A 14,669-nucleotide genomic window follows, 5' to 3' on the forward strand; every position below is an offset into this window, starting at 1 on the left:
GAGCCTCTTGAGAATGATAATCACTAACAAAGCCCGAAGTAAACGGCATTAGGTTTGTTTCCCTCTTCTCAAGCGATTGGACCAAATATCATGTCTTACAATACTTTAGAAATCCATTTGGATATCAGCCATGGAGAGAGAAGCGCACGTTCCAGGTTGGTGACTGGCATTTCTCTGGACGACTAGATCACGTCGCTAAAGACTCATTTCGCTCTTCATATAGGCAATGTTCGATATTCTCGAGGCCGATATTGTCGTTATGCAAGAGACAAAAATCCAGCGAAAGGATTTAACTGATGATATGGTTCTTGTTCCCGGGTGGGATGTGTATTTCAGCCTGCCTAAGCATAAGAAAGGTACCTTTTCAATGTTCCATGGCTCTACGACCTAGTACTGTATCTAACATGCTAAGGATACTCTGGTGTTGCTATTTACACGCGAAATGCGACTTGTGCGCCTATCAAAGCTGAAGAAGGAATCCTAGGAGTGCTCTGTCCTCCCATGTCGTCAACACAATTTCGCAATTTGCCCAAAGATGAACAAATTGGGGGTTATCCAAGACCTGAGCAACTCCCGGGAAACATCGATGAACTGCTGTTGGATTCTGAAGGAAGATGCGTCATCCTTGAATTTCCAGCATTCGTACTGCTGGGTGTTTATAGCCCAGCCAATCGCGACGAGTCTCGAGTGGAATTTCGCATGGAATTTCTTCAAGCACTTGACGCCAGGGTGCGAAATCTGATCTCCGAGGGCAAGCAAGTAGTTTTGATGGGGGACCTCAACGTGAGCCGTTCCGAGTCTGATTCAACCAACGTTATTGAAACTCTTCGAAAAGAGGGCCTGAGCATCGAGGAGTGGATGAACGTACCTTCGCGTCGTCTCTTCAATCACCTAATTTACGGAGGCACGGTGCATGGAGATCGCGATGAAGGGCGGGAGCAGCCTGCGCTGTGGGATCTATGCAGAGAATTCCACCCCACGCGCGAGGGCATGAACACATGTTGGGACACCAAACGAAACACACGGCCCGCCAACAACGGCAGCCGAATTGACTACGTGCTATGCAGCAATGGACTGAAAGACTGGTTTACAGAAGCCGACATTCAGGAGGGCTTAATGGGATCTGATCACTGTCCGGTGTTTGCCACGATCGCTGATGTCGTGACGGCTGACACGGAACAGGTACCGCTATTAGCCGTTATGAATCCAACTGACATGATGGCTAGAGATGGTCAACGCCTCCGGCAATGGCATACGAAGGATATTCTGCCTCTGTCGGCCAAACTGATCCCCGAGTTCAACCGCCGGCAAAGCATCCGAGATATGTTCACGAAGAGCGCTGGTGCTAAGCTTTCGATCTTTTGTTCATCATCAGAGCTAGAAAGCACCCACGCTCAAGACCCTAGCCCAAGAGTGGGTGATTCAACACGTTTAGACCAAACCAATGTAATGTCAAACCGTGCTGAATATAGACTCGGAATGAGCGACGCTAGCGACTCCCCGAAATCAAAACCACTAACTGAGTCGAGATCGGAAGCGCCACCACGCGCGAAACGTGCTGCGGGGTTTGTCGATCCTCTTAGTGATGGCGGATCACTGAAAAGAAGTAAAAAATCCAACGGTGCGATGAGCGTCAATCCAAGCCTTATGGCAGAGAAGAATGCTAGAAGCACTACTTCAACTAGCACAAAAGGCCAACAGACCCTGCAAGGTTTCTTTAAGCCAGTATCAAGCCTCGCTGTAAATCGGATGGCAGGGGAAACAGGCAGCGACCTCGACGCCAACGCCAACCGGAAAGCTACTACCAATGCCCCGTCCCCTTACTTGCAGCAAACAACGACGCTGCCTACGAAGCTCCTGTCGCACCATCCCTCATCAGCTCCAAGTTCACAACTAGAGACTAACTACGACGCTGATTGGTCTGGCAAATCGCCAGGTTCAGAATCTCAAGCGAAGCAGAATACGAAGTCATCTAGCCTTCAGACGGAGACTAATCAGATATTTGATCCGGTTCAGGCAAAAGAATCTTGGTCAAAACTTCTCGGAAGAAGGGTGCTCCCACGATGCGAACATAATGAGCCCTGTATCAGCCTCGTCACTAAAAAGCCAGGCGTCAACTGTGGTGCGTCGACTCTTCCTTTTTTGGTCGATGATTTGATTCAGTCATTGCGATACCCAAAGATTCCTACCCCTTCCCTACAGATTCTAGCCTTTTGCTAGTCTTCTTTTATTACCCTGCTTACTCCACCGCCTCTCAGCTTCATCTCTAGTTTATGTTGTTGGTTCGCACACATTTTACGACCCATAATAGGCTCACGCCATCGGTCCTCTTCTTCATATTTGTATCTGCGCACCCACGTCGTAAAAGATGGCTTTTATTCCACGTGCACAGACAAGCTAGCTGCTAACGTTTGCTACAGGAAGATCGTTCTATATTTGTGCCCGGCCACTAGGCCCCTCCGGCGAAAAAGAGAAGGATTCTGAGTGGCGATGTGGCACTTTTATTTGGAGTAGTGACTGGAACGGATCGCAGTCGTAACACACGTCTCGTGTCTTTTACCCGGTTCCCCCTCCCCTTTTAGGTACCTACATGATTTCATTCATCTATGGATATCTAGTAAGTACCTCACACGATTTGACAATTCGAGGTTCAACTTGATGTAGCTGCCTGCTACTTGCGCGTGTACGTTTGTTTTCTTAGTGATATAAGATCCTAGCAGACTGTCATCAAGAGACTTGCCCAGTGTATTAATTGCTGTGGCAAATGGCTATCAAGTTTCCAAAAAAAAAAAAAAATCATCTTCACTGACGCTATATCCTCCATTAGCGCCTGACTTGATTTCAGTTCCTATTACATGTTTAGTTCAGACGTGCAATATTGTAGCTGAGCTTTCGTCTGGTCGCAGCATAAAGAAAAAAAAAAAAATCGCTGTTCCTAGCAAATCGTGTTCAAAATTTTGCACAGGGGAAAGTTGCATAATTATCAGCATACGCGGACGAAGCCTTTCACATCGAGATATGGAAGAGGTGGCACCTTAGTCACAAACAACGGAATGTATTCTCTATACTGAAATGAATGCTCATATCTATGGTGATCAGGCTCACCTGGCGACTGTTAGCATGATCCCCCATGTGAACTTTCTGTAGTACGACTTACTCTAAAACATTAGCTGCAAATATTGCGACCGGCCCCTACTTGACGCTGTGGTCGTTTGATACTGAAGTATCGGGTATATGTCGCTACCAGAAAAGACAAATTGATTAAGTTATGCCCGCGGTTTTGTCATCTAGGCCATAGTATTGGTGGCGGAAGACGCAGCGAGGTCAACCTCCACAGAAATTCCTTGAGTTTGATGAATACGTCGTGTGCGGCGGCGCTTCTCTGAAGATTTTCGAGGCTTATACTGATAATCTGGATGCTTTTCGAGCAACGCAACTTTGATGGCTTCGGACATTTCTTTGTACTTTTGTCGAACTTCTCTGGATTCTTTATTCCAAGCTCGTCCTAAAATTTGAGCTTCAACAAATTAGCAGAAACTTACTACTGGCTGCAAGAAAGTGTCTTACAAATTTCATTGTTGGTTATACCAGGATTGGCAGCTTTGACGATATTGTGGCGATCCTTGCGGTACAAAATGTATGCATTAGGTGGGCGTGGGATCTTGGCTGGCTTAGATGGAGCAAGTGGTTGGCAGACTGTTGTCGTTTCTAAATGGGCATTCAGACCATTATCCATGGTCCAAAAAGGTTCCAGGCCATCAGGTGAATGTACCATGCCCCCGTTGGCGATGAAATGGCGGGGTGCACCCAAATAGTGGCGATCTTGCCCAGTGCCATCGCGGCAAAACATCACGGCTTCTCTGGTAAATTCCCTGTGAAGACGTTAGCTACATCCGAGACTATCATCACTGAAACCAAACTCACATGAATTTTTTGGCTATATACCACTTGCCAAAATCATCCATCAAACGATATATATTGCCATTGATACACAAGACTCGGAGAAATGGGTTGATTTGTTCTTTGAGCTGATTCCAGATCGCATCTAGGTAAACAGTATTCTCTTTGCTATGCGATGGAAGTTGATATAGATCCATGATGCCGCTAAAGAGTCTGACACAATGATACTTTCGATGTTGGTATGCGAATATGCTGAAGGCAGTATGGTGAAGGATTGGAATTGTTGAAAGTGCCAAGTTGAAAAATATCAAGTGGATGGGTAAGTAATAAAGAGGCGAAAAAGCGAAAATATCCCCAGTGCATAAAGGAGTATGAAGAATTGCAGATGAGCTACAAGTGAGCTAGAAATCTGCATGGCAGCTCTTCGCCTTATTGACCTCTATTGAGCGCCAATACTGAATAAGTTAATCGAATACCCACCCAGCCCCTCTCTTAGTGCGATTGCGGCGCTCCCCACCCTTTTTAGCAGAGCAAGTTCGTTCTCTCTGTATCTTTTTTTGCTGTTGCTTTATTATATTTAAATGAAGTAAGCACGCGGCGTGACAATACTGGCGCAGTAACTACTTATCCATTTGCTGAATAGTACACCATCTAAGAAGAAGAAAAAAAAAAAAAGAGAGCGTGTAATACTTGGATTATAGAGACATCTCATAGAAAGGGAGCCATCTGAAGATACTTGTTCTTCCCCCAACTTCTTAGCTCATGTTTGGACTGTCGGCAACCAACAGCAAACTACCACTAGCAAACAAAAACGCGTTGGAGCTAAAAGACACTAAGCCTGGGTGTAAGAATAAACCTTTTATGTACACCACCGTGTCTCTGTAACAAGTTCCCAAAGCGCTAGTAAATCGTTACGCCTCCCCATCTCTTACACCCCCGCCCTGTCTAATCGCATCGTATCTACTACCTAAGCTACTATAGCCCTGTTTTGCTTGGGAGCTGAAAGCACGAAACATTTGGTCATCTTACCGTTTGTAGAGAGGAAGAGATGGTGTCCACACCACTCTCTACACTGAATACCTGGGAGAAGCGGCCACAAATACCTTTGCTAAGATATCATAGTCGGGTAAAGAATTCTTATACTATTTTAGATTTCGTAGTTTTTTTTATGTTCCGTGTAGAACGCCGCCTTCATGTCTGGATTCTGCAGGAAATTGTTCCTTTTGTACTACCTTGGTAGGAATGCGAATGATCTTAGAATGCCGAGATAAGCTTAGTGACGAAACCGAAGAGAGGACCAACAAACATCGAATTACCTAGTGCCTACCTAAGTCGGTACCGATATTTGTAGTAAATCCTACCATAGTGCCTATAAATGGCGCCGTGGGTCTTTCCCCAGGATTGTCTGCGCTTTACTTTGATGCCGTATCGGAAATGCAGCTGAGTGAGTGAAAAATGACATGGATGTTAGCTCCAACTGGTGTCAACCTTTCACTTCGCCTTCACCAGAAGACAGGGAAAATAACAAACGCACCCTTGTTTGAAGAAACTTTCGACTGTCACTCTCTGCCCAGCTCACCTTCTCCATTCCCCCGTTTTCTGAGCATCAATCATTGTACTACAACAAAACAAGATTTCTTTTGCAGCCCTTAATACAAAGGAACACAGCTGAGATCACTATGGCTAACACTCCACTTCCTCCAATTTCCGCTCTCAAAGCCCTTGAGCCGCGGCCGGGCGGCCATTGGGCAGTCTATGAACAAGAGGGAGATTCTACTACCCTCTCTTATGTTATGAATAACGGTACTGAAGCCATCACATACACTCTACACCAGTGCAAGACTGAAGAAGATATTCGCAAACATTGCGCTAGTTTTGTTTATGAGTATACTGATGGTATGAAATCTTCTTTGAGAAATATCACAAATTCTAACACCTTGTGGCTCTAGATCTTGATACTGGATTTGGCGCTCAACGCGTTGGAGAACTCTTACCAGAATTTGGAAACACGCGCGAAGTTGCATCGCAGATTTACGAGACACAGCCACGCACATTGCCAGAGTATTACTCGACAAGCCAGAGCCAGCAGCCGCTCCAGGAACAATTTCTTTTTAGCGCCCAAACAGTTATGATTTCATCACCCGAATCGCACCCACAAGCCAACAATCAGTTCGAAGAGACAACGATGACACAACGATCTCAGATCTACCAAGAAGAACAAGGATATGCCACATCTGAGGACCAGCTGCCTTTACTTGGTGGCTTCGCTGCTGGGGCCACCGAATGGTCTTTAGGTAGCGGCTGTTTTCCTATAGCCGCTGAAAATAATCCCATATCCATGCCAAATGCTGAGGTCAGAATGTCTCAAGATATGTCCATACTTATGGATTCATGGGAGCAAAGTTGGGCAAGTGTAAACTCTAACGACACTCAAGGCGATGATGGAGATTGGGACAGTCTTCTTCCGCATGCATAATTTTCTACTTCTCGTTCTTCTCTCATGCTACGTTTCTTTCTTCTATTATTTTCTCCACAATAGCTATATTTACCAACAATGGAAGTTTCGTTGTATTGCGGCAAAGTAATATATACACATAGGTCGCTGGGCTGATCAATTGGCCAGTAATATTTTAGCTCATTCGGCAATCATACACGTCATCAAACCTACATATACCGTGAATTCTTTCTTAGCAAAACTGCTAATTTTCTGAAATTATCTTTGTACTACATTTTGTCAATGGAGATTACTGCCTTTTTACCAACATTTGGCTGAATACATAAAGTTGACAAGCATTCCGGGCCGGTAAAAGTATGTGATATTTTGATTTAAGCTCACAAGAATTGGGCTTGATCATTTCGAAGTGACATGTGGTACAGAATCTTATCGATATTCATCACGATACCGCCCATGCCAATATATAAGCGAAGGTAGGATTGACTCATTATGGTGGCACCAAGTTTCTTTGTACTTCTTGCAGCGAAGGAAACTTTTTCCTCGAGATGCAGCTTTCAGAGCCACACAGCATCACTTAGCCATAACCTTTAACCTATAAGAGTGCCCTTAAGAGAGAAGTATAGACTTGGAAGTAAATCTTTACTCAGCGGAGGATCTACATTCGTAAGCTATCTATCGGTATAGTTCTTTACCTCATAAAGGTTCGCAGCTTCATAACTACGCATATTATTTCACGTGATATCAACTCAATATGCTTCCCCTTTAAAGCAACTACCTCGCTTTTAATAGAGGACATGGGTTCGACGCTGTAGTTAATGGGATATAGTCCAGATCAACAAAGTCAATATAAGTCCATTTACAGGTTTGAGAACAAATACTTAGCTGACTTGACGTTTATTTATGGCCAGTTAAGATTGTGTTTCTTCTTTCAACACACAACATAATCAATATGGGGATTTTTTCCAAAGTAGGCAAGATCTTCCAGTCACATTGACGCTCGGCGGCTGGTTCTCGCAACATTTCTAATCAGGAAAAGATATTGGTCGCATTTGCTTTACATCAGATCTGCAAGCTTGTACTATAGGTTCAAGAAAAAAGAGAGCAAAGTGGAATTGGTTCATAGGCGCAGTGTGGAGATATAGGTAGCAGGCCTTGTGCTATATTTTGATACGAGAATAATGATACCCTACAAATTCCGGACATAGACTACACATAATGATGATATTTGAAGCTGCCTCAAGTAGAGATGAGAATTGTTATTATATGTATTTTCAAACCATCTACCGAATTAGAAAAAACAAGCATACTGAACTTGCGTCATATCTCTGCTGGCTCTCACCACTGGATCTTCTCACCCTTTTTGTTCTTTAGTTCCCCATCTTGGTGGTCCGGTTCTTTACCTCGTTCTTCCAACCCATTGGTCGCCCAAACTCTCTCAATGCAGAGCTCGAAAGGCCCTTCGACACGATCCGTCAGTCCAATTCCCACGCTGTGAACCTTTTGCCTGAGGATCTCTGTTTGTGGCTCCACGACAAAGCCATGGTTTGTGCGTACAAAGTCATTCCATCGTATCAAAATAGTCTCCCATTGCCCAGGTCGTTTTGAAAACAGCCTGTGCTGATGCAAATCTGTGGGCTCGACACTCTCCGTTTGTACATTGACGTAGTAGGCTCTGCCATCAGACTTGACCCGTAACGCGAGATATGTGTAAGGATCAATATCCCAAATAGAGCGACCAAAAACTGTGGGGGGTTGATCTGGAGTTCGAAACGCAGCGTAGCCTGTTCGCTGAATTGCCAAGCGATCTGAGGGTAGTGATGTCGAAATGCACCCATGGAAGCGTGCGTATGAGGTTGGCGAAGTTGAAGTCTGCACGGATGGTGAGGATGAATTAGAGATGAAGTCGAGCTGGCTTGAAGAGGCACCACCAATCAATGCGTCGGACATGATAATACAGCTGTTTACAGAATCGGTGCTAGAGAAGTCGTAAAGCTCGCGAGGGCCCGAGGGACCCTTGACGGCGTCTAAATTCCATGCTGGAGATTCAAGCGTTAGCGAAGCGCGCGGTTAGCGGAACTGGGGATGAGGAAGTCCGTTCATTACCTATACTAGAACGTCTCTTAAGCTCGTCCAAGCTCCGCGCCAGGAAACTTTTGGCGAGAAATGGCTGGGTGACTCTCATGATTGACTGTCAAGCAGAGGAGAAGAGGAAAACGAAGGGCGTGGGCACAACTTCTCGTGGCCTGTAGAGTAATAGCGGACGAGCCAATCGGCTCAACTAGAGCTTAGTGACATGGGAGAACCTCTATTGCAGATCATGCGGCAAAAAAGGCGACTCAATGTCTCCAGTTCCGCATTGATTCCCAAAGATGGTGGCGATGCTCACGTTTTGGCGTTGAGAGTTGACAAAGGCGAGAAGGTGGCATAAGATTCACACATGGTAAAACCCTGTGTGGATAGAAAATATGGCGGAGATGGGCGTGAGAGGATGGCTTTTTTAACACCCCGCACAGGGCACCACGGCGATCGGAGTATCAATAGTCCGCCAATCTTTGTTCCGGCACAGAAAGTTCCAACTCATCACAGCTTTTTGGGATGCCCGCTGCGGTGGGCCAGTGACGGCGGGCTTGTCTGTCTTTTCTTCAGCCATAATTGAGTGTGAAACTAGGAAGAAGAGCAGTCTTTACTTATCCTCTGCTGTACATTCTGGGAATCACCATGTCTCGCGCTCCTTCATTGCGCCCGATTGCGGCGGCAGTGTTGCCGCATGGCACCGCAAAGAAGTCTCTAACATGCGCCGCAAAGCCGCTGGCTGCACAGATATTCCGACAATATGCGACACAGCCTTCGAGGAGCAAGACAATGAGGGAAATGGACCGTGCAGCTCGCGCAGGCTCCAGCAGGATGACCAAAGAGCAGAGCATCTCACAGCTGCAAAAGATGGCAAACGCAGAATACTTCAAAGACGGAGGGGGGCCACTATTTCCAGGTTCGCACTTGCATCCAGACTCATCTCTCTCTTCCCCGTGGTCTTCTGCAGGGAAGATGTCTCAAAACTCAATACTACTGTGGCGACGATATCCAGTAGTACCTAGACAGAATCAATGCCAATGGGCCGTGGCTAACATGTATACACTTGACCATTAGGCACATTCGTATCGCTGCCGCTGTCTCGCCTTCCACTATCTCCTGCCGATTTTGCGCAGTATCAATGGAACAGATTACGGCATTGGACTATCGAAACCGTCTCGCTGCTCAACTTCAAGCTAAAGTCCATGCCCAATTGGACCACCCGGCCGCAATGGAAGGCTCGCCGTGGCAAGATTGCGCCCACTGCCAAGGCTTTATACCAGGAGGTTCTGGAGGCTTTTGCCGCGGGGGATAAAGCAACTCTGGAGAGGATCTGCGTGAGTGACTTTGCAAAGAAGCTCATGGCGGCCATTGACCGGCGGAATCCCCGAGAGCGGGTTCACTTCGAAGTGACCAAATACAATAGCTCGCTCTTCTATCCCAAGCGGATAGCGCATCAGATCCACCAAATTAACGTGTACGACAAGAACCTCATGACTGAGCAAGCAGTGGTCGCCATTTCATCCACGCAGCAAGTATCGCGCTACGATGCATCAACGGGAGAAACCATTCCTGGGAGTGTCAAGATCCAAGACAAGGTGGAATATGTGGTGCTCTCAAGGCAGGTCAGCGCCGTCACCTTTGAACCGGACTCTTGGAGGGTGTGGGGCACGACAGCCCCTACCACTTTGGACGCGTTTCGAGAGGAGCAAGATGCCATCGATAAAGAGCAGGCTAGGCGTGCCGGGTGGAAGCCGGCGTCTAAGTAGGCCGTGTGTCACTCACCATGTGAAAGGGGCGTTTTTATGTGTAACGATGCGAACTCGGATGGTATGGAAAAGAACTGAGAGAAAATGTATAGTACAAGAAGGCTGGGAGGAGGATAATGTATACTATAGATCTGCGCTGCAAGGGTGGTATTTGTGTATAATATGATCACCATGGGTGAGCTCAAGCTCTGCTGACAGGACGCGAGCAAATTGCTCCTGGTATTGATCGTCGGTTCACTGCTCTGCACTTGGATACTGGCCTGTTGTTATCCGACATGAGTGACTGGAATCCGATACAGGCTCCCGCCTCCGGCACCAGTGAATTAACTTGACCGCCTCATTCACTCGTTAGTTTATTCACTGACTGTTTATTTACTATTGCTTTATTTTATAATAAAAGGCTAAGCCTCTTCCCTTGATTAGTTTAGTTGTTCTTTAGGGCCTCTAGCTTTAGCGCAATACACACAACTAAACAACTGGGTATGAGTCCGGAGAGTATTTATACTTCAGGAGCTTTCATTTTGCTCTTTTGAGTGGTCACGACCTCCCACCCAACCCTTTCCATCTTCGATATGGACAAAAGCCTAGAGTTCGCTTCCGTTGAAGCGCATCTACTTCAAGGAAAACACAACTACCTTAAAGCGCCGCCAAATCTCTTGATGTGTGGGATCACATGCAAGGCATCGGAGTGGTAGAAACTGAACCCACAGAAGAAGACAACATTATCTACACAACCATCATCACCACCACTGTCAACACTGACCCTACTCCCGCCCTTTCCACCCCTGTGGTGCCAAAGAAGAAGGGCGCCAAAGCTACTGCTGGATCTACCTCTGAACTCCAAGCTGATGAGAAGGCAGACCAGATTGCCGACCTAGCCAGAAGCCTGTTGAAATGGCAAGCAGCCTACAAACGCTGGGAAACCAGCAAAACAAAGGCAAGACTTGCTATACGACTTATCCTGATACACACAATTACTAGTAAACAACTTGGCCTCTATCAACTTGGTATTCACTGCCTGCACAGAAACGTGCCACCACCGCAACTGCTGCCAGCCGCCTGCATTGATGTTTTCCGCCCCCTGTGCCAGCCCCCTGCCAACTGCTGGCACTGCCATGCTTGAGTTCATTTCCAAAGCGAGGAATCTTCCTAGCTGAATCTTCCAAAGCCATCTTCCTTTTGTTTTTCTCTGAAGTTCGCCAAGTTTCGAATTATCTGCTCCCAGTCTCGTTACTCTCGTGGGAGAAAAAGCAGCCTCTCATCACACTTCTGATGACAAGGTGCTCATCGGCTTCTCTTCTTTTCTAGCAAGTAAGTCATACTAAGTCATACTACTAGTAATTGCTTCGTCTCTTGTCTTGTTCATATGTTTTTCTTCCACCTTCTCTTCACTTCCACCTTCTCTTGCTCTTCACTGCTTCGTCTCTTCCATGATCTTTCTTACTCTCCCCACGTTTGCCTCGCTTTCGTTCCCTAGTCCTGACGATAATTCGGCTTAGCAAGGCTACTAGTAGTTCTCAAGCATAAACAACGATGCCTGCGTATTCTTCGCTCCGCTATCCAAAGAAGACGTTGATGAAGGCCTCGTCTTTCGATGTCCTTCGCCAAATGACTTCCAACGAAGAAATTGCCGCTAAAGGTGAGCAAAGCTCAAAACCTGCTCGTTGCTCTCTTGAGCTTACTAATTTTACATACCTAGGCTTGGATACCTTTTCGAGCCACGATAAAACTGCGTAAGCTACTTCCATCCAAGAAAATTGCTTTTGCGTGTAGCTGATGATTCCAAGCCCCAGGCGACCAGCTTCGTCCAACAACCTGGCTTTGCAAACCCAAAGATATCTTGAGCGTGAAAGGTATGTGTCTATCTCCATGTCCATCTCCATCTCCACCACTTAAATATCTTCCTTACTAAAACATTCTCTATCCAGCTCGCTTGCATTCCAGATTGGTGATGCCAGCGGAGACGACGTGTTTATTGATCAGCCAGCGCCTGAGCTAGGATACGGAGAATCTACTCCAAAGGAGTATGGAAGCGGTGCTGAAGACAGGTCCATTGAAAGCGGCAAACAGTCCACACAAAGAGACACCAGCTGGGCTCTGGTTCCCCGTGAGCCGCTTCAAACCGACGCACAGAACATTTATCCATCGTCGGCCTGCGTATTTGTCGCCAAGTAAGTTCTGTTTGCCCGGTAAATGCTAAACATCCGACGCCTTGCATTTATTAACCGGGAATGCACTCTACCTAGTCTGAGTCAAAATTTTGACGATGGAAAACTGGAGGTCGAAGTCACAAAGTACTTCTCGCAATTTGGAACCGTCTTCGTCAAAATCCGACGGGACGGCCGCCAGATGCCCTTTGCTTTTTGTCAATTTACGGTAAGCGGAAGCCATCCATAAAGAATTAAGCACTTATGAGAAAAAGGATCTGCTGACTCGATTCCAGAGCGATGCGGATGCTGAAAATGCTGAAAAATACGGAAGCGGAGCAATGATCCTAGGCCGCCCATGTCGTGTTGAAAAGGCCACAGCCCACTGTGAGTTTATCATTCCACTTCGTCTTGCTTTTGTTATGTGAAACTAATACTCATTCTTGACAGCATGCTTTGTTGTCTACAAACTCTCTGGGGAGGATATCAGTAGACAAGAAGCTTACGACTTGCTCAGTGAATTGGGAACAATAGCCAAGGTGTATCCTCTGGGCTCTCGTAGCCAGAAGACGGAGAAGCTTCCGCCTGCCATGGTGGTTCATTACAAGCGCTATGATTCCTTGCGATCAGTAGTAAAGGTATGCCGCACCCCAGGTTTCCATTTTTTGTCGCTTCTTTTTCTTGCCTTTTATAAGCTGGAGAAAACCAACACAGTTGACCACGTTTATAGACTTTGGAAGGACATCCCGTCTTTTGCGTCGATGCGTACGACCCTAAAACTGGAACTCGCCAACATAATAAAAGAGGCGATGAGCAAAATTTTGCTCAGTACGAGAAAGATCGCCGCTCGGCATATTTTGGCAACCTGCCCTTGACTATGACTTCAGATGGTTTGAAGTCGCTCGCTAGCTCATGTGGTAAAGTGATTTGCGCTGAATTAGCGACAAAAGAAGTTCCTCAAACAGGAGGCAAAAGTAAGCAGACATCCTTACTCACTTCCCCTGAGCACGAAAGTAACTGATGATGATAACCCAGCTATCACGACGTGCTTTGGTTTTGTAGAGTTTACGCGTCCTGATTCGGTCGACAACGCTATTATGAGCTATGTGAGTTGTATCTAGGAAAAATATGAGAGAGACAGGAAGAAGAACATTTTACTGACAGTGTCGGACAGCACCGAAAACCGATTGATGAGCACGTTGTTAAGGTTGAGAGAAAACGCACTCGGACAATCAACGGGTTCTCCTATGCTGCCAATAATGCTCAGCGAGGATACTCGGTTACCATACCGTCCACCTGGCACGGCAGTAGAAGAGGCAATCGCAGCAGCAATGCCAACCGAATCATGAATGCTGATGTTTTCAAACCTCCTGTCTCACCGATTTCAGCACAAGATTTCCCCACATCTACATTCGAGCAACAACAGGATGCTATGGCGCCTCTTAACGCGGTGCATATTGAAGCTCATCAAGCCTCTCAAACGAGTGCTAAAGAATCTTTACAGCCCACCGCTACAAGCACCGCCGCCAGTGAGGAAATCCCAGCAATTCTAGCCGAGTTTCTAGCGAGGTCCTCCTCTCATGGGTTGGATTGTCAGATACCAGCTTCTGGCCATGGTAAAGTTATTGAATCTGACAGAGCAGCGAAGAGCAACAACATGAAGGGTGTTGCAATGGAAAGAGAGAGCTTTACTTCTGGTACTATGGGTAAATACAGTCCAGAAGGATTGAAGCCCACCTCCACAATAGTACTCACCCCCAAGAAGTCGGAACAATATGTGGACGACGGCTATCAGGGCAAAGAAAAAGAGCCTTCTTTTGATCGCAAGCATGGCCACTCAGTCAGCGAGGAGACTAAAGTCAAGAGGGATATGGAAACCCCTACCATATCTCCATCATGCCCTGATGCCAAAACTCCTCATGAGCAGGGTATTGAGCCAACGACGTCTTGCTTCTATCCCATTATTCCGCCTTACCCTTACTCTCCTTATGGGTTCCATCCAATCCCACCATTCATGGCAAACCACATGACGCCACAGGGCGGCCCTGCCCTCTACAACTCCTTTGGGCATGCATACTATTCTCCAGCGCCCTATTCTGACATGTATACCATGTATCCGATGATGCAACATTTCCCAACCGCTCCGTTGGAGACACCCACCCGTCTTCGTGTATCGCCTCAGATCATCAATAATGGGCAGAATGAATCTCAGAAGGAGTTGTACGGCATGTCGCCAAAGCCAAAAGACAAGGATGAAGCACGTTAAAATGCGTGCGAATTGACTGGTCAGAAGTTGTGTGGACTACCAACGTTTCATCCTTCTTTCTG

At 46.5% G+C, this 14,669-nt stretch overlaps 6 protein-coding genes across 6 annotated transcripts; 4 read left to right on the forward strand and 2 right to left on the reverse strand.

Moving 5' to 3' along the window:
- Nucleotides 1–226: 226 nt before the first annotated feature.
- Nucleotides 227–2,220, forward strand: TGAM01_v208384 (hypothetical protein; the record flags this gene model as incomplete). Its single annotated transcript, XM_018808368.1, has 2 exons — nucleotides 227–356; nucleotides 413–2,220. The coding sequence occupies 2 exons, from the start codon at nucleotides 227–229 to the stop codon at nucleotides 2,218–2,220; spliced, it is 1,938 nt and encodes a 645-aa protein (XP_018658414.1).
- A 1,067-nt stretch (nucleotides 2,221–3,287) lies between these two features.
- Nucleotides 3,288–4,097, reverse strand: TGAM01_v208385 (HMG box protein; the record flags this gene model as incomplete). The annotated part of the gene is made up of 3 exons (XM_018808369.1): nucleotides 3,288–3,517; nucleotides 3,568–3,872; nucleotides 3,925–4,097. 3 exons carry the CDS (start codon nucleotides 4,095–4,097, stop codon nucleotides 3,288–3,290), a joined length of 708 nt encoding a protein of 235 aa, XP_018658415.1.
- Nucleotides 4,098–5,579: 1,482 nt separating this feature from the next.
- On the forward strand, nucleotides 5,580–6,376 carry TGAM01_v208386 (hypothetical protein; the record flags this gene model as incomplete). Its single annotated transcript, XM_018808370.1, has 2 exons — nucleotides 5,580–5,796; nucleotides 5,850–6,376. 2 exons carry the CDS (start codon nucleotides 5,580–5,582, stop codon nucleotides 6,374–6,376), a joined length of 744 nt encoding a protein of 247 aa, XP_018658416.1.
- A 1,314-nt stretch (nucleotides 6,377–7,690) lies between these two features.
- Nucleotides 7,691–8,537, reverse strand: TGAM01_v208387 (complex I intermediate-associated protein 30, mitochondrial; the record flags this gene model as incomplete). Its single annotated transcript, XM_018808371.1, has 2 exons — nucleotides 7,691–8,391; nucleotides 8,459–8,537. The coding sequence occupies 2 exons, from the start codon at nucleotides 8,535–8,537 to the stop codon at nucleotides 7,691–7,693; spliced, it is 780 nt and encodes a 259-aa protein (XP_018658417.1).
- Nucleotides 8,538–9,073: 536 nt separating this feature from the next.
- Nucleotides 9,074–10,194, forward strand: TGAM01_v208388 (hypothetical protein; the record flags this gene model as incomplete). The annotated part of the gene is made up of 2 exons (XM_018808372.2): nucleotides 9,074–9,344; nucleotides 9,503–10,194. The coding sequence occupies 2 exons, from the start codon at nucleotides 9,074–9,076 to the stop codon at nucleotides 10,192–10,194; spliced, it is 963 nt and encodes a 320-aa protein (XP_018658418.2).
- Nucleotides 10,195–11,727: 1,533 nt separating this feature from the next.
- On the forward strand, nucleotides 11,728–14,607 carry TGAM01_v208389 (hypothetical protein; the record flags this gene model as incomplete). The annotated part of the gene is made up of 10 exons (XM_018808373.1): nucleotides 11,728–11,833; nucleotides 11,894–11,927; nucleotides 11,982–12,047; nucleotides 12,123–12,365; nucleotides 12,441–12,570; nucleotides 12,638–12,728; nucleotides 12,792–12,979; nucleotides 13,072–13,315; nucleotides 13,377–13,447; nucleotides 13,516–14,607. 10 exons carry the CDS (start codon nucleotides 11,728–11,730, stop codon nucleotides 14,605–14,607), a joined length of 2,265 nt encoding a protein of 754 aa, XP_018658419.1.
- Nucleotides 14,608–14,669: the final 62 nt, after the last annotated feature.

This window comes from Trichoderma gamsii (genome assembly GCF_001481775.2).
Source record: "Trichoderma gamsii strain T6085 chromosome Unknown Scaffold_35.2, whole genome shotgun sequence".
Lineage (NCBI taxonomy): Eukaryota > Fungi > Ascomycota > Sordariomycetes > Hypocreales > Hypocreaceae > Trichoderma > Trichoderma gamsii.